At 38.1% G+C, this 18,576-nt stretch overlaps 1 protein-coding gene across 1 annotated transcript; it reads right to left on the bottom strand.

Moving 5' to 3' along the window:
* Positions 1–14,479: 14,479 nt before the first annotated feature.
* Positions 14,480–17,225, bottom strand: tcf15 (transcription factor 15). The gene is made up of 2 exons (XM_015041312.1): positions 16,224–17,225; positions 14,480–14,818 (listed from the first exon to the last, which is right to left on the bottom strand). The coding sequence occupies exons 1-2, from the start codon at positions 16,701–16,703 to the stop codon at positions 14,756–14,758; spliced, it is 543 nt and encodes a 180-aa protein (XP_014896798.1). The 5' UTR covers positions 16,704–17,225; the 3' UTR covers positions 14,480–14,755.
* Between the last annotated feature and the right edge of the window lie 1,351 nt (positions 17,226–18,576).

Below are 18,576 nucleotides of genomic sequence, written 5' to 3'. Positions count from 1 at the left end.
CAAATGAAGCTAAAATTGCCACTTGAGGAGTTCTGGGTATTTACATTCAAACATGGGTTTTTGGGGGTTTTTTTCTTATAAGCAAAATGTTTACGGTTTTGGTTTAGCTACTGATCTGAGCGCAACTAAACATTCCGCCAAATGTTCTTTTTTGAGTCTGCAGTTAACGATTAATCGATAACTAAATTATATTATATATTATTATTTCAATATTCGATTCATCACGATAAATCCGATGAATCTGTTGTAAGCGTTCCGTCTTTTAAACTCTGTATTATGTTTTTTCTCCCCAAATCCGAATATTTCCCTAAAATAAATGTAAAAATGGATCATATTTACCTGAATACTGATCAAAGACAGAAGAACTTTTACGAAGGCCACTGTCAAGTAGCCAGCTGCGGTCCACATAAATGGAAAGTCTTCAACTGGACAAATCTGGTTGGACCGGGTTAAGTTCAGTACCGTCGGCGTCGGTTCAGTTGGGGTCACACATTCTGTATCTGAAACACAAACATGTCAGGAGCTGCTTCTTTAAATAAAATAAAACATACAAAGCTTCAATGCCTTGCTGAAATTCATAACAAAGAAAAATATTGAGGTGACAGAAGTGAGGAACATTTTGTTTACGCCTCAGCGTTTCCTGCTTTTTGATGTGGCTTGGTGTGTTTTGGTAAAGGTTTCAGGAGAAAATATTTTTTCACCTCTGAGTTTTTCCTGTATTACTTAACTTAAACTTCTTAGCTGACGCTTATGTTCACTCACAATTTCTTCAGTAACTGGGTGCACAGACTTGAATTAATTGTGGATTTTCTCCAATTCAATTTAAGGTGAAAATTCAACATGTACTCTAAAGTACATATACAACATTTGGTCAAGTTTTTTTTTTTTTTTTTTTTTCAGAACCCGAAATTGGGTCCAACACTTCAAAAAATAAAAATCTTACAGAGTGTTTTAGGTTTAGTTTGTATTGTTAATAACTGTTAATAATTGTTAATAACTGTTAATAACTAACTTAAAAGTAACTTTTCAGGAAGATCTTCCTGCTTGTTCTAAGACACCAATTCTGCAATATTAAATTTTTTTGCTGTTTTTTTAAGTACTGAGTACTTAAAAATACTTTAAGTATTAGTGAAATAATCTGCTAGAGGAACTTTTTCATCAACATTAAGAGTTGTTGACGTAAACGTAGCCTGTATATGTCGCTGAAAAGTTACTTGTGAGTTAGTTTTGTTTTATTTCAGGTGTACTAAAATATTTGCACTAGAAACTGGACCAAAAATACTTGGTAATTTTGTGTTTTTTGTAGTGAAATCTCCACTTTTTGGCTGTTTGAGGTGTAAACATTTAATTCAAGTGTGTAGGACAAGGGGCAGAGAACGCAAAAACTGTTTTTTGTCTAGTTTCTGGTGCAAATATCTTAGTTCACTTGAAATAAGACAAAACTAACCTGCAAGTAGCTTTTCGGCAAGATATAGGAGCTTAATTTAAGCCAATAACTCCTTAGTATCGATGACAAAGTGCTAGTTCCACTTTCAGATGATGTTACTAACAATGTGCTAGAGGAATTGGTACTTTTTAAAATACATAAAACGTTTCTTCAGAAGACATCTGCCCATCATGTGGGCAGCTGGAAATTCCAGTCAAGGTTGAAGCTGTCAGCTCTGGAGCAGCAGCTTCCTCTCAGGACTTGTTGGCTTTTAACTTCACGTCACAGCGGACAGAGATACTGCTGTTCCCCCAGTTTCCAGGTCATGACACACTTGACCCTTAGTGGTTGTTCCTGAACATCAGAATCTTTTCCCTTTCATGCGAAGAAGGCAATGATTTGGATCTACTTCCAAATCCCTTCTGTTTCAAATAAATTTGCCAAACACACCAAAAAAAACAACTTTTAGACATCGTCATAATGGGATGCTTGTGTGTAGAGTTTTGAGGAAAGAGATTAATCTGTGGAAAATTCAAATTTATTATAATACTTTATTAATCCCCAAAAAGCACTGTGAATACTTTCTGGATTTGCTGTAACATCAATGCAAACTTATGCATCCAATTCTTGTTTTCAAAACGAATTTATGTGAAATGTCCCATGATGATCAGCTCTGTTTCTTACCCAAAAGAAATGCAAACAGAAAAAGATGAAATGACCAAAAACTACAGAATTCACATTTAGTTTTGTCAAGTAAATTTGATTTTCACAACAACAGACATAACCCTCGATTTAACCAACAGGTAAGTCTACTTAGAGCAGTAATGTTTTGATTTAGCTGTTTTTTGTATTAGTTTCATACTGTGGTTCATATGTTGACAACTGTTGATGTGCAAAGAAAGCAGGAGCTGCCAAACGTGGATCAGTCATGAAGTCCATGTATTTAATGCCAAATCCAGATTATTTTATGGTCTTTATCCTACAGCACCAAATAAACGGATGGTCTAGTTCAGACATATCAAAGTTTGGTCTGGATGCAGATCGACTGATTTCTAGAATATAGAAGAGGAATTTCCCTTTGGAAATATACAGTGACTAGATTGGAAATTTGTTTGGCATTTGTTGGTTTACTATGGAACAGTTCTATTGTTATAAGAAATTTTATTTAACTTAATCATGTCCAGAACACTGCAAAAACACAAAGTCTTACCAGGTATTTCTGGTCTTTTTCCCCCCAAGTTCAAATATCTCATCACACTTTAAATCAGACAAAACTATATCTATTCAGCGAGATATACGAGTTTGTTTTAAGTAAATAATTTCTTAATATTGATTTAAAAAAAAAAGTTCTGGCTCCATTGGCACTTACATGGGAAAAATGTCTTATTATAAATGAAATAATCAGCAAATGAAACTAGTACTTTTTTAAATCAATATTAAGGATTTATTGACTTAAAACAACCTCCTATATCTTGCTGGAAAGTCACTTGTAAGTTAATTTTCTCTTATTTCAATTGTACAAAGATATTTGAACTAGAAACTAGAAAATATTTGGTGAGACTTTATTTTTGCATTTACTGTGTGCAGCTTAGCTATATTGATCACAATTTTTTTTTATGTCAGTGATTTTCCAAAGAAGCGTTTTTCAAAATGTTTGTTTCTGTTTGCGGGCTTTAACTGCACTAACATGCAACCAAACAGCTGGCTAAATAAGACTACTAAGGGTTGTAAATAGTTTTTTCATGGTTCTTTTTACTGTTATTACAATAAATACCAACAAATGTTGTGATCTAATAAATTAGGGAATTATCTCAGGAGGTAGCTGACTTTGGTTACAAACCAACAATTACTTTTTCCATTCGGTTTCCATATTGCATGTTATTACTTGGTACTTATGTAGCTCCATAAACAGGAATATTTGATACAAAGTGAATACAGAATCGTATTTAGTTTAAACGGCCTGCATTCCTGAAGGGTCCTGTATGAGGTGTAATAAATTCAAAACCTACCGTTAACCTTTAGATGGACGAAGCCTTCTTTGTTTCTCTGCCCAACATTTGCTCTGATGTCACATTTGTATGTTCCTGAATCTTCAGGCTTCACTTTCGGCAAAAACAGACTGAGGTTCTCTCCAAAATCGACATCCCGAGAGAAGTTGGAGGGCTGTGTTTGACCTTTGCGCCTCCTGATAATAGGAGTATCACCCTGTTGAAAATAAACAAACAAAAACCACAAAACGCAGGTTTCTCATAAGACAATGTACAGTGAGAGATCAAATTTGGCAGCATTATTTACAGCAGAGTAAAACTGACCTTATACCAAGTGAGTGAAAAGAAATCCTCGGTGCTGAAAACTGGACACTTAAGTGTAGCATCTTCATTGCATCTTTTTTCTTCTGAATGTGTCTGGGTTGTGTGATGCACCAACAGCAGCTGAGGCAACAAACAGAAACAGTCAAAACAACACAGCTTTTCTGAAAAGACAATTTTTAACAATTAAATCTGACTCACGCTGATGAAGAGTATCACCTGGGACATATTCTACACTTCATCTGCTTCCCGTGTTTACAGTGAAAGTGGAGCCTTTTTCTCACTTTACTTTAAATTGAGTCATAAGTTTCCTGAGAAACAGGAAACAAGAATAAATCTATGGAGAGTATACGCCACCTGGTGGCGCCTGAGAACACTGCAGCCTTTCTGTGATTTTAACTGTTGAGAAGAGAAAATTCATTCAATTTATATTAAAACAAGGCAGATGATTCAGGATATAAAAAAGATTCATGTTCTCTAAGGGCTTAAACCTTTTTACCAAAGATCTACTGTTTGATGCATATTTGCTTGATGATTTGATAAAATTTAATGCTTATTAGTTTCATATTTGGTTTCTGTGCTGTTTTTATGGTGTGAAGCACTTTGAACTACCGCCTGCATGCCCAGATGGGCCCAATATGGGGAAAAGCAGGGCAGATCAGATGGGTCCCATATGAGTTTGTCTGCGGGTTCCACTGTGGCCCCACATAGGTTTGCCCATGTAGGGCCACAGCCCACATGGGCCCTACATGTTGGTGGGCCCACATGGGTTTGCCCATGTAGGGCCACAGCCCACATGGGCCCTACATGGTGGTGGGCCCACATGGGTTTGCCTATGTAGGGCGACAGCCCACATGGGCCCTACATGGTGGTGGGCCCACATGGGTTTGTCCATGTAGGGCCACAGCCCACACAGGCAAACCAGCAGCTAAGCCTAAAAAGTGGGAAGCCTGAAATCCCCCTGCAGTTTCAATTCCCACTAACAAAGTCAGAGGTTGCTAAGCAGCTTGAGGTTCAGTAGCCAATATGGCTGCCACACAACATACAGCTAAAGATGCAGGTAGAAACGATTAATTTGCACCTTTGGTGGATTTTATGGGATTACACAAGAGGCACATATAGTACTGTACAAAAGCTATTTATTTGTTCTTTTAGTGACTGAGCGCATAAACTGGAGAGAAATATGTTTGTTTTAATTGGCCTGTGTTGCTAGTAGTGAGCAACACAATCCTTATAACAGTTTGTGTGTTATAAAACAAAGGTACACACAGTCCTGTACAATCTGTTTCTCAATATGTTGTTTTAATGCATAAAACAGAGAAAAATGTTGCAATTAGCTTGTGTTGCTGCTTCTAGTTAGCAGCTGTCACACACTTTAATGTGGGGAAGCATTTATTAGCACTTCTGACAGCTTGTATCTTATGTAAACAGTGTCATATACATTATTGCAAAACTCCTGTTTGTTCCTTTAGTGTTTGAATACATAAAGCAGAGAGAAATGTTACAATTAGCTTGTGTTGCTACTCCTTCTTAGCAGTTCAGAAATTAGCAACTCACTGGTTTTCTGACCAGATTAGGATTAAAGTGAGCGTAACTTTGTGCTCATAAATCAGGTTTTAAACATTCATTGTAGCTGAAAATCCTAAAGTAATGTCCCCTGAAGTCAACATTAACACTGGGAAAGTCAGAGGTCAAGTATTCCTAAGTTCCTATCCAATATTTGAACGTAGGAAAAATTGCTGGAATAAAGCATTTATTAGCACATATAACAGCATGTATCTGATGTAATTAGTGTTGCACACAGTACTGCACAACTTCTGTTTGTTCTCATATTCCTTCAGTGTTTCAACGCTTAAAACAAAGAGAAATGTTGCAATTAGCTTGCGTTGCTACTCCTAGTTAGCGGTTCAAAAATTAGCAACAAAATTAGCAACTCTGGTTTTCTGACTTGTCAGTACAGTGCTTGTAGCTGAAAATACTAAAGTAGCACTCAATTTAAATATGCATTATTACAGGAAAAGTCAGAAATGTAGCATTCCAGAGCTCCTATCCAATATGGCTGCCACACATTTAAAGTATTTATTAGCACTTCTGTACCTAAAGTAACTTGTGTTACACACATTACTGTATAACTTCTATTTGTTCTCATATTCATTTAGTGTTTGAATAAATAAAATAAAGTGAAAGACTTTGCTAGCTGTCTAATGTTGCTACAGGTAGTTAGCATCAAAACAATTAGCAAATTCCCCAGTTTATTTGGGTTCAAGCTCTTTCCTTTAAACTCTTGGGTTTTCTTCACTTTTCCATTTCTGTTTCATCTTTTATTCAATAAATAAAACCATGGAGTTTCAATTAAAATAGTCTTTGCAAATCTAATGGTTGGATCATTTTTGTTATGGCCTCTGGAACTGAAAGGGCTGTACTTTCTTTCATCACTACACATCAAACGCGAGATCAGAGACAGTAATGTTAAATGTTTTTGGAAATGAAAGAGGACTTAAGAGGGTCAATGAGCTCTTTCTTCTAACAGTAGACCCGCATCAATCATTCACACACACATACACTTAAGTGTCAGGCTCATCCTGTTGTTTTGGCCACAGGGAACTAACCATTGTCTTCCTCTCAGCCATATTATTTGTATGTGTCGCTCCTGTTGACAAAGGAGGGCGATATATGGTTATTAATAGCAGAGTGACTTTATGGAAAAGGGAAGAGAGAGGTCTCTGGATTCCCCCCAACTGCATCAAACAATACCTCATTCACAGCAGCTGGCACTGCAAGAGCAAAAGCACAGAAAGTTTTACTGATTTTACAACTGAATTTTAGTGAAAATTAGTTTTGCTTTTTTTTGTTGTTTTTTTTCCCTCCTCCCACTGGACACCAGCGACTGCAGCTGCGAGCAGTTTTAGCTCCATGACCCGGAGTAAACCCAGAGCTGGACATAAACTTCAAATGTAAAAGCACGACTCTCAGCATTCCTGGAATATCAGTCAGAGGCAGATGTGCTGATATTCCAGTGCTGCATTTAGCAAAAACACCCATCATGAAACACAGGGGAGTTTTAAAGTTCATCCAAACCGCTTATCACCAGAAATAAAAGGTCAGCGGAAAAGGATTTGCAGGCTAGTGGGACAAATTAAAAGGTGCGTTCTTCTAGGCTTAATATTTGGTGTAAATGTGACAGAGCAAAGGGTTTGCATTCTCCCTCTTGCTGTTGGAGCTAAAGGGTGTTACCGCGGTAAATCCCAGAGGTTGTTAGCACACCCAGCTGCAAGCTTGGGCCTCCATGTTTCTGTCAGCGAGCTTGTTCGTTGCACACTCTGTCGCCCCTGATTGAGGAAATCCTCTGACTGTTTGCTCCGTTTGCTGAAATGAAACATCCCAATGGTTCCGCCGTCCCTCCCATAGGTCCTGTACGCAGAGACTTTCCCATGAAGACCACAGCATGTTTACAAGGGTTTGACAGATATATGGCTTTCTGATGGACCCGAGCAGTGCCACTGAGCTTCAGTGCCAGGGAGGAAGACAGACGACACCGCCAGATAAAATTAGCTTTTTTCACCTAGACTACTGCATCTTTACTAGTAAAACAGTACAGCATTACAGTAATGTTTTATATTAAATTTGATATTATCTTTGTTAGCATACATGTCATTTTACATTACCAGCAGAGTTGGTAGTGTAAAAAGTTATTTAAGTCAGTTACATTGACTTGAGTAAAAAAATTTATTTTTTTAAAAAAAAAGGACCTTTATAAGTATTTTTACCACTTTGTACTTCTTCACTGAGTCATTGTACTGAGTCATTTTATTATGAAGTATTTTTGCTCATATTAAGTCTGAAGGAAGAGAGGAAAGACTGTTTTCCCAATCAGTGGGGATTCAAGAAGCCATGTCATCTTTCTGGTGTTGGTCCACAATTTGTACTGAAATCTCAAAGCAGCCGGAAATTTTAGAGTAGCTTGTGTTTCCATCACAGTGGCAGACAGGAAGTTAGCTGGTGATACATAACACTACAGTAAATATTAGCTGTCACTTTATGACCAATTGTTAAGCGTTTGTATATTTATGTTTGCGTATAAATCATGATAATAGCTACAGCAGCAAAACTGCATTTTTATCTAGTGTATAATTAAAAAATGCTGTGTATTTGAAATAAGACAAATCTAACTTACAAGTAACTTTTTAGAAAACATAAGAGCTTGTTTTTACTTAATACTGATTTTTAAAAAGTATTAGATTTTTTTTTACTTATTTCATGAGCAAGGGCCAGGCACTGTGCCGTTACCTAGCAACCCCAGCCAAGCCCGTCGCCTAGCAACCCAGTTCTATTCCACTGAAAGATTATTTCACTAGCAGACATTTTGCCCATGTTATAAATGAAATAATGTAGTACTTTTTCCATCAATATTCAGGAATTACTGACTTGAAACTAAATTAACTCAAATGTTTTAAGTAAATAATTTGTCAATATTGATTTAAAAAAAAGTAGATTTTTTTTTTTATTTATAGGACATTTTTTCATGTTATAAGTGAAACAATCTGCCAGTAGAACTAGTACTTTTTAAATCAATATTAAGAAATTATAGACTTAAAACAATGTTTTCCGAAAAGTTATTTGTAAGTTAGTTTTATCACATACTAAGATTTGCACTAGAAACTTGTCAATAATACTTTGTAAGATTTAGTTTTTGCAGTGAACACAGTCGAGTCCAACCTGTGCTAGAGACAATTGTCTTTTATCAGCTTACACAACACATAAAGTCCACTGTTTTTATGATTTGCAGGTGGATCATTGTCCAGTTAATTTCAAGATAAAAACAGCTTACTAATTGTTTTTTTCAATTACTTTGTTTCACAGATTGGTGGGTTAGACGCTGAAAACCTCATTTTAACTCAACACTTTGGGGAGAGTTGCGATAAAATGTAGCTAGAGACAGAAAAAAGGAAATATTTCATGTCTTTTACATATTATCTGTGCTAAACAACTAAAACACGAATTACGGATCCACACAGCATGCAGGCGAAGGTAACTCAGGGAGTTTCACCACATGAGCTTTATGAGGCGTTACTATGTCAACATTGTGTTTGCAGCCTGTTTCTCCAGCCCCATGTGCTGTGAACACATAAATCATAATATTTTTCTTTTCACATGCACTTCCATAACAATGACCCTTTACGCATGCAGCAGGGAGGGTTTGCTTCTCCACTCTGAATATGATGTTTTTCCTTCCGTTTGATCTGGATCGTGTTTTGTTATGCTGATTACAGTTCCACCAGCCTCGGATGATTTCTGTTTTTGAGAGAGAGCTGAGCCCACGGAGCTGCATCACGATGCCAGTTCAATTGTTTATTTAAGGAAGCAGAAGAAGAAGAAAAGAAAACCCCTCCGTAATGTGTTGCAGGATTCTCACCTCAGCCTCGTTGGCAGGGCGCTTACTGCTGGGGGTTGATTGGCCGAGCCAGCAGCAGCATTACCAGGATCTGTATTGTTCCCTAATTTCTTCTCTGGGATTTCCTCAGACCAGCTCCCTCCACCCACCCGCTCTATTCTCTCTGCAGCCCTCAATCATCCTCCCTCTGTCTGAAGGCCCTGCCAAACTTTCTGGCACATGAAAACAATTGTTCTTGCATGTCTGAGCAGACGCAACCGGCTTCTCGGACGGGTTTTCTCCCCCACAGAAGCTCAGCTGACGGTCCGGCAGACAGACAGACTTCCTCCTCCGCGTGGAAAAGCGTCCGTGGAAGGAGGAAGGGAGGCGTCTGAGCCTCAAAATGACACAACGCCATCAATATCTCAAGCTGAAATGGACTCCGAGAGCAGAAGCTATTAAAATATTACCATGTGCACAGTTTGACTAACAAGACCTCTTTGGCAAGAGTACAAAATGCTGAGGAAAAACACCCATCTGGGAATCAGGACAGCGTTCCCAGATGATGCTGAAAAAAACGCTTCACATCCTTCCTGTTTCTGGTTCATCTACTTTTTCTTCTCTTTTTTTCTCTTGAGCAGGACGGCTCTGAGCTGTCTGAGCTGTGATTTGTGATTCATCTGTAAAGGTGTTTGCAAGCAGCCGTTGCTCAACACGATTCATCAAACCGTCCTTCCTAAATGAAATACAACCGCTTCCTGTTCCGTGCATTAGCATGACAAAACAGGCTTTTCAGCATATGTCTCCAGAAACACGAACGCCGTATATATATTGACCTAAATCAAATAAATTCAGGAGTAATGTTGCTTTTAACTTTACAACATGCATATTCTGAAATGTTTTGTAATCATTATGATATCATTTAGAGCACACTGAGTTGCCTTGTTGCTGAATTGTGCTATGCTAATAAACTTGTATGTTTTATGTGTTTTGACTATGTGTAGTTTATGCTTGTATAATCTGTTATGTATAATAATCTGCTAAAGTCAGAATCCAGCTGCCTGCAGCATTCAGCCAGTGCAAAACGCTGCAGGAAATGCAGCAAAACAAATGATGCTGTCATATTTCCCAAAGGTCAGAGGGATTTCTTGACTGAAAAATTATCAAATTTTTAATGTAAAATCAAAATATGTCCAGAAACGTGACTTTTGTGCACATTTACGACACTATAATATCCACCTAATGTTTTTCCCTGATTGATGCGTTATCCTTGATTCCTGACAGTTTTCCTTACAAGTTGCTGTTATTTGCCCGGTATATGGATTATTCTCTATGAACTATAAGGTAATGTTTTGTTTTTAGTTTGTTTTAACCCTTTTATATCTAAATTTACAATATAAAAGCCATATTCTTATATAATTTTTAATTTTTATAACTTTTTTAAGTGAAAAGTGATTTTTTTAAAAATCATCTTAAAGAGAAATCCAAAAATTTCCAGAACATTTCCCTCAGTTGTTGGTTAATTCAGGGATAATGTGGTTAAGTGTAACCTGACATGAGTAGAAAGTTTTCCATTTTAAGTAGAGCAAATTATTTAATACATAATTACAACTCTCTGTGTGGAAATCGGACAACTTTGAGTTTGAAACCTGAATTTGCGAATGATTTGATTAAGTGATGAATCAAATCCATGAGGAATTAAGAAATTATAGCGGACTGGAAATCAGACAGGGAATGAATAACGGGACACGTTAAAAACAGAAAAAGAGAGTCAAGATTATGTTGGTGCAAAATTCAGTAACTATGATGTGTTCATATTAGGTTGGAAAAGATCATCAAAGCAGAAACGACTTCATTCATTTTAGCAGGATGATATCAAAACAGAGTAATCTCTGTAGGGAATATTTCTGATGCTAAGCCGCCCTGACTGCACCCTTTTGTTTTGTTTTCACTATTAGACAGTCACTATTACACAACTATAAAGCAGCTTTTGGACTCCAGAGTTATACAAACATTGTTCAGAAGCTGAAATAAGAGGCGATGCTTTGGTAAAAAAAAAAAAAAAAAAAATACCAGCTTCTGTAAGCTGTTGTGATATAAATAAATGTCCAATATTAGCATCTGATGTGTTGTTGTTTTATTTTGAAGCTCAGAACCGACTGTAGCTTTATGTGTACAGATCTCTGTGAATTTAAAGTACATAATAGGTTCAACTATCACGTAAACAAATGATCAGTGCTGGATGTAATATTAGTCAATATTGTTAGCGTTACGTTTTTTGGTGAAATTTAAAGAAGTAAAAATTACTAATTGCTGTAGTTGAAACTAAATAGATAGTATATTGGTGGGTTAATCATCATGTACGGTTTTAGTTGTTATATGTATGTAATAAATGTAATGTAATGTAAATGTAATGTAAAAAACATGTAATAAATATATGATTATATAAGAATAGACCCTTCCCTTGAATATTTAAAACAAAAGTTTTGACATTATGCTGATTTTTTTGTACGTATTTAAAAAATAAACAATTAACTGATTAGTAAAGTTAGCCAACCATTTTAATAAAAAAAGTAATCTGTTAAAGTTTTAGTAAGATTTATCTCTGCATTTATAAAATCAATTCTCTAAAAGTTGCAACACATAAGCCAGAAATATGAAAATGAAGAAAAAGTTGATGTTTTCCTCCTGCTGCTTTATGCAGCTGCTTTAAAAACCCAAATATTCTGGTTTTCAGTACAAACTGCCAGGTCACAAAGGCTTTCAGATAAATTTCAAATCTGCAGAAATCTTTCCAGCAACAACAACAAATCTGTTTTGGAGGCTTAAGAAGGGTCAAGCGTTAGGAAGAGGAGAAACTCAGCAAAGTGATGAGGTAAACTTGATTTCCCAGACGGGTCCGCTGGGCCCTCGCTTGTCGGACATGTTAAACAGACCCAAACCGATCATGTCTGCTGTCTCTCTGTCTTTGCTCTGACTCATCTCTTCTGCACATCAATTTCATACCTGCCAACTTGTTGGGGGGGCGGGGGGGGCGGGAGAAAATGAAGAGAAAAATCTCTTTCAGATTTCACCGCTGGGTTTGTTCTGCACCAGAGAGCCGTACATCTGGGTCCCAGCGCCGGATGATGTCAGGACTGGCGGTGACCCAAAGCCCACCGCACAGAGAGTTCCTCCGAGAGGCCGGCTGCGCGCCGTTTCCCCCCTTCCTCTGCCTACGTGACATCTTCCTGCCTGGGGGAGCCTCAGGGAGCCATTTAGGGAGGCCTCGGCCTCCGAACAAGGAGGACGAGTTTGACTCATCCCGACGGGGACGGGTTGGACACGGAGACGGAAGGAAGCCTGCACCTTTACCTGCCTGACAATTACCTTTCCAGTCGGCCTCGGGAGCCACCGGGGAGCCTGCCGCCTCCAAACCTGCAGATTCACGGTAATTGATGCCAGACAGGAACTCTGGCTCGGCTGCAAGAAATAGAGCAGAAAGAAGCCCAAAGAGACCGGGCTGCTTCCGCTGCCTTCAAGTGAAAGTTGTTTGTATTGACGTGGATCAGTGGGGAATCTAAGGAAGCCTGTTTAGTTCACTTTTGTCTAGAAAGTCCGGTCCATTTGGAGAGGCGTGAATTACAGGTGTGCAATACTGGAGGTTTTGGTATCGATCTGCTACTAAGTAAATACAAGGCCTGTATCACCGATACTTTTTATTTAAGTTTGATATATTATAAATTTATGACCTTTTGGTCATAAGCAGCAACAGTCTCACAGCTATAAGATAAATATGTCACATTAAAACAAAAATACGCCATTATTTAATGCCACAAACGAGTGATTAAAAAAAAAATCTTTAAAGCAGAGATGCACCAATCAGAGAGGATTAGGAATCAGCCTCTTTGTGACCTGTTTTCCTTTTAATTATTTTTGTTTTACCCAAATTAGAACACAATTTGGATAAAGCTTATAAGTGTCTCGGATGTACTTTAATTATTCTAATAATAATTTATCTGCATGTGCATGCTTGTTATTTATTTACATTCCGTCATATTGAATTACCTACAACAATCTTATGCCTTTATAAACTTGACCTCTTATAGTTATATTTAATATTTAACACATTAGATGGAGTAACTTGTCAATTAGCAATCGATTTCTCCCCAGGGATCAATAAAGTATATTCTGTTCTATTCTAACATGATCTGTGTGCATTTTTCCTAAATAAACAAAATGCAAAAAAAAATTAAAGAGCAAAACAAAATCTCTTTTTGAGGTAGAGTTGAGAAACTATGACACAAAAGTAAAATAACATTTAAAGACTGAATCTGAATCTAAAGTACTGATCTTTCAACCCAATACTGATACCAACTTGGTATCAATATTTATCAATATTATGGATCAATCTGCCTATCACTGGTGTAAATGTGGACCTTAAAAAAGTGAACATCATCTGAAAAGCTAGGTCTCCCTTCGGTTAAAGTGAATTCTGGCGCAGCCCAAATGCACATGTGAACACCAAGCGAACCAGAGAAGCTCCAAAAGCAGGAAGTGGACTCCAGCGGAGGGCATTCTGGGTAAATACAACCAAAACAAACAAGCTAGCGCCAGCGGTTTTTTACCCACAAGAGAATTCGTAAAGCCACTAAAATCTCCATTTTTGTTTACATTTTGTGAAGGAGGAAGTTGCTCAGTGTCTTCCTCTGAGGTTTTCCTGTCATTTCCTTCAGTGGTTCTTGGTGCAGCGCCACCACATGAGGAGGGGAACAGGTTCTTCAAAGGATTTGGTTTGTTTGACACAGCGCAGTGAGAAAGCAAACCACAGCAGCTGAAAATATACCCAACTTTGCAATTTTGGTCCCAAATTGAACCGAGTCTTCCTGACTATCAGGTGTGAAAACATTCTGACAACGTGAACTAAACCACTAACAAGAAAAGATGAAAAAGGGACAAGTCTAACTGCGTCATTTGCCATCATTACATTTCACTTCACTTCTGAGCTGCGACCTTTCACCTCTCACCCCGTCTCGTCTTGTCCAGTGGGCCCACGGCGGTGATTTATCCCTCTGACACACCAACAGCTGTGTTGGGGCTCCGAGCAGAGTGTGGGCTACTATTTGCCGTGACTAATCGGAAACAGACTTCAAAAAAACACTGAATGGTGAGATTTGAAGGGGGGAGTGACACTGGAGACCCTGAACATTTTGCTGTAAGCTCCGGCAGTTTCCCAACAACATGCTGGCTGAAACCATGGAGACGCGAAGGTTTGGGAGATGCAGGAAACATTTCATGTTCATCCAACTGAGAGTCTTAAAATGTTTGTTTTGCACTAACCTTAGGTTGTGACACATCCATTGTCACCAAATGAGATCGTAAAAATGCCTTTTATTTTGATAAAATATATTTTATTTAAAACATCTTCCAAATAATAAAAAAAAGACAAGACCATTGAGTTTCAAACAAATGCGCTGCATGTTTGAACGTCTTACAGTCTTGGATGTCTCAGTCAAGTATAAATAGTCTCTTCTTTGGTGCCACCTTTTGATCCAGCATGTGTGTACAGGTACGTGAGAGCGAGCGCTCTTTGTTGCGCCAGCTTTAGCTCTTTCCCTGAGAAAGTCTTGAGGGTTTTCAGGTTGCAAACGATCCACCGACGGCGTCCGGTCAGCGCCTCACTCGCAGCGGACCGAGTCCTCGCATTTTCAAACAGTCTTTCCCATCTTTAATCTGAAAAAGAAAGAAGGAAAAATGCTTTAGTGATTAAAAAGAAAACAAGCGATACAGAATTAATCTCTCCTTCTCCCCAAACACTGTTTTTTTTTTACAACTTTGCAATTGGAGGTGTTGTCTGTCACACCATATGAAAATTAAAAACATGCAGCCATCTGTCTGAGGAATGTCTCAGCTAGCTTGAAGCATGTGTGGTGCATTAAAAGGTGTCCAGGATTCAATTCATTTCAGTTCAATTCAAATCAGTTTATTCATCCCTGAGGGGCGATTCGAGGCGCAAAGAGTAGCAACACACTCACAGCTACAGGAGAAATATGTCACACTAAAACAAAAAGAATGCGTTGCTTAATGTCATCAACGAGTAATAGAAAAAAATGTTCAAGTGGAGATGCACCAATAAATCAGAGAGGAAAAGGAACTAGATGGTTTTATTTTGTAGATCAGGAGGTAAATCATAAATTATTTGGTTTTTCCAACCTGTTATATCCAAGAATCCCCATATTATTTGGTCAACCATCAGAATGTAGTTTAACACACTTTTTTTTAATTAAATGAATTCAGAAAAAGGTTAGGGACATATGCTTTGATGGATAAGTAGGAATAATTTGTAATTTATTTATTTGCTGCTTGATTCCAAACAAAAGACCTTCAGTACATTCTTAACCACAAGAAAGAAAGAAAGAAAGAAAGAAAGAAAGAAAGAAAGAAAGAAAGAAAGAAAGAAAGAAAGAAAGAAAGAAAGAAAGAAAGAAAGAAAGAATTACTTGGTGTGTGCCAGAAAAAGCCAGATCCGTGCAACAACATTAATAAATCCATAAAAAGTTTTACTGTGCAGCTCTGAACTGGCTGAACATCAACAAAACTTTATGTAAGAAGAGAAACATGCAGCACAGAAAAGAATAGCGTTTAATGTCAACGTATGGCGGCTGTGCAACAAAGAAAACGTCATTTAAAAATAATAATAATAATTAAAAAAGGACAATTGCGAGCATTTACAAATCCCACAGTGAAGGGAAATAAGTTGTGTCTGTGTGTTCTGCATTCAGTGGATTCTGTACAGTTTAAAACAAATGTATGTGGAAGAAGAGGAAAAAAACTCTTCTTAATTGAAATATGAATTTATAAATACCGTCAAAAACAATCCGTACGAATTTTGGACATTTTTCGAACTCTAGGAGTTTTTGTTTGTTTTGTTTTGGTATTTCTTGTTTTATTTGGGGTTATTTTGTATTATTGTGTGTTTTTACTTTGCAGTAACAGTTTAAAGTGCAAAAAGATTTAAATTACCGCTGATTGTACAAAGAGCGTTCAAATACGCAAGTCTCCTCCACATGGATGCGTCATGTTCTCATGCTGTGTTTATGTAGAATAAATGTAAAGGTAGTTGCATAAATATATTTACCCCTTTCCTCTGGTTGCTCAAGCAGAAGGTGCAGATGGTGCGCGGCTGCTTCCCTGCGCCCTCGCCCTGCGCATGGACCGCTCCGAGGCACGGCTGCCCCTCCGCGCCGGCGTCCCCGATCAGAAGCACGTTGGCCAGGTGGGAGATGTAGCTGGACGCCAGTCGGAGCGTTTCGATCTTGGACAGCTTCCTGTCCACCGGCTCGGTGGGAATGAGAGTCCGGAGGGCCGTGAACGCCGTGTTGACGCTCTGGGTCCGGCCCCTCTCCCTGGCGTTGGCCGCGCTCCGCTGCTTCATCACCACCGCGGAGTCGCCCTCCAGCTTGCGGGGGATCCGCCTCCGTTTCTCCGTGGAGCCGCAGTAGCTCTGCTCCGAGCTGCCGTCGCTCTCGCTGCGGTTCTCGTCGTCATCGGAGTTGGTGACCGTGAAGTCCGAGTAGATCAAGTGCGTCGCCACGGGCCGCAGCATGGCGAAAGTCATGATTAAAAGTTACCAATGCCTCCTTAATCCGCTTCAGAGTCGCTCCGGAAGACAAACCAGGCCGGCGGGCTGCGTCTACATTTCCATGTGGGACTGAGATCCTCAGACCAAAGCTTGTGAGAAAGCTGCCCAAGCCTTCATGAGGCAGCTGGAGCTGGCCTGCTTCAGGGTGGACGGAGCCGCAGGTCAGCTGGGCTCTTATAGCTGGATGGGAGGAGCTGCCTGCTCACTCCAGTCCCATGCAAAATGTTTAGTTTTTATGATTTAATATGAATTATCAAGTTATTAGTATAAGAAAATAGCAGGTTGTTTTACATAAGTCAGCAGCATTTTCAGACCAACGATGTTTTAGATTAGGAAGAGTGAAAAATAATATTTGGTGGAATAAACCTTGAGTTTTAGTCATGCGTCCAGGAATCCTTTCCATCAGTCCTTCACATGTACGGAAGAGGATTAGGGTCACTGAAAAACAAAACAAGTAACTCTGACTTTAATCCCAAAATGTTGACTTTAATCCAGGAATTCTGATTCCCCCCCCCCACAATTCTGGCTTTAAATCCCCAAATTCTTTCCCCCCCCCCCCCTCATAATATTGACTTTTTCTACAGAATTCTCACTTTGATTCTGGAATTCTGACTAATCTTAGAATCTTAGAATTCCTTTTTTTTTTTTCTCAGAATTTGATTTTTTTCTTCATAATTCTGACTTTTCCCCTCAGAACTCTGACTGTTAATATCAGAACTCTGACTTTAATTCTGCCTTTTCCTCAGAGTTCCGACTTAAATCTCAGAATTTTGACTTTTGGTCTCAGATGATTAAAGAAAATTTTGAGATTAGAATCAGATTATTGTTATTTTTTTTAGTGGCCCTAATATTTTCTGTACTGGTGGGTTGAGGGAATCATCTAAGCAGTATTTGCTCGTCAGGGAACATAAAGGTTGTCATATAAAGTCGATTATTTCAGTAAAGTATAAGTGGTCTTAATTTTTTCTACAGCTGTAAAATAATTCATGAGAAAATCTTGAGAACAGCAGATAAATATGAGGAAAATATTCTCCTTTGTCAAAGGTGGAGCTGTTTATTAATAGATATAAGTATTTAATTTTGAATTTAGGATTATTTATAAATTATTCCAGCAGCTTTTAAGAGTTTAAAAACAAGAGTTTTTGTCACATTTAGTCACAGATAGGCATAAAGTAGTGCATAATTAAGAAATGGAATCAAAATGGTAAAAGGTTTTAAACATTTTTGCAAAAATAATCTGAAAGTGTTCAATTATATCCAGCCCCCTTTTACTGTAATAACCCTAAATAAAATCAAGTGCTACTACTTCCCTTTATATTAATGAATACAGTGTGTGTGGGTATTCTTAGCATAAATACAGAAAAGGAAAGAGGAACTGCAAACCTACATTAACATCGCCGTTCATTGAAACCCGAGATGTTCAAGGTGTGGTTTGGGGGCAGTTTGTGGTCCTTGGAATGACTTTGTGTGGCCACTGACAGCAAATCAAGAGCGGCACAACTTTGGCGCTCTGGCATTCGGAACTGAAGCAGACAAACACTTTTTGTAATTATTTTTAAGATGAAATGTTTTATTGCAAATTTATATTTTCTTAAATGGAAAATGTTAAATACAAAACAAAGAATTTTTCTTTCGTTAGCCTTTTTTTTTTTTTGCTTTTATTTTTATGTCATAGTCAGTCGTGCCACAAACATCAAGTGACTTTTTACACAGAAACACATTTGGACACAACCACAGATGGTCAATAAGTCAATCATTTCTTCAAACTGAATGGATGAAAAAGTAAAAACTATGAGTTAAATAATCTGCCAGTGGAGGAAGACATTTTAACTTATAATATGGGACAAAT

This window comes from Poecilia latipinna, unplaced genomic scaffold (genome assembly GCF_001443285.1).
Source record: "Poecilia latipinna isolate Pla-1442-1.1 unplaced genomic scaffold, P_latipinna-1.0 Scaffold31, whole genome shotgun sequence".
Classification (NCBI taxonomy): Eukaryota; Metazoa; Chordata; class Actinopteri; order Cyprinodontiformes; family Poeciliidae; genus Poecilia; species Poecilia latipinna.
Note: the sequence above shows the minus strand (reverse complement) of the source record. Positions and strands in the feature narration are given on the sequence as shown.

Excerpts from the sequence above, each read along its gene's own strand:
- tcf15 (XM_015041312.1), bottom strand. The coding sequence starts at position 16,703 with ATGACTTTCGCCATGCTGCGGCCCGTGGCGACGCACTTGATCTACTCG. Across the intron at positions 14,819-16,223 it reads TGAGCAACCAGAGGAAAGGG|ATTAAAGATGGGAAAGACTG; the intron begins GTAAATATATTT and ends TTTCTTTTTCAG.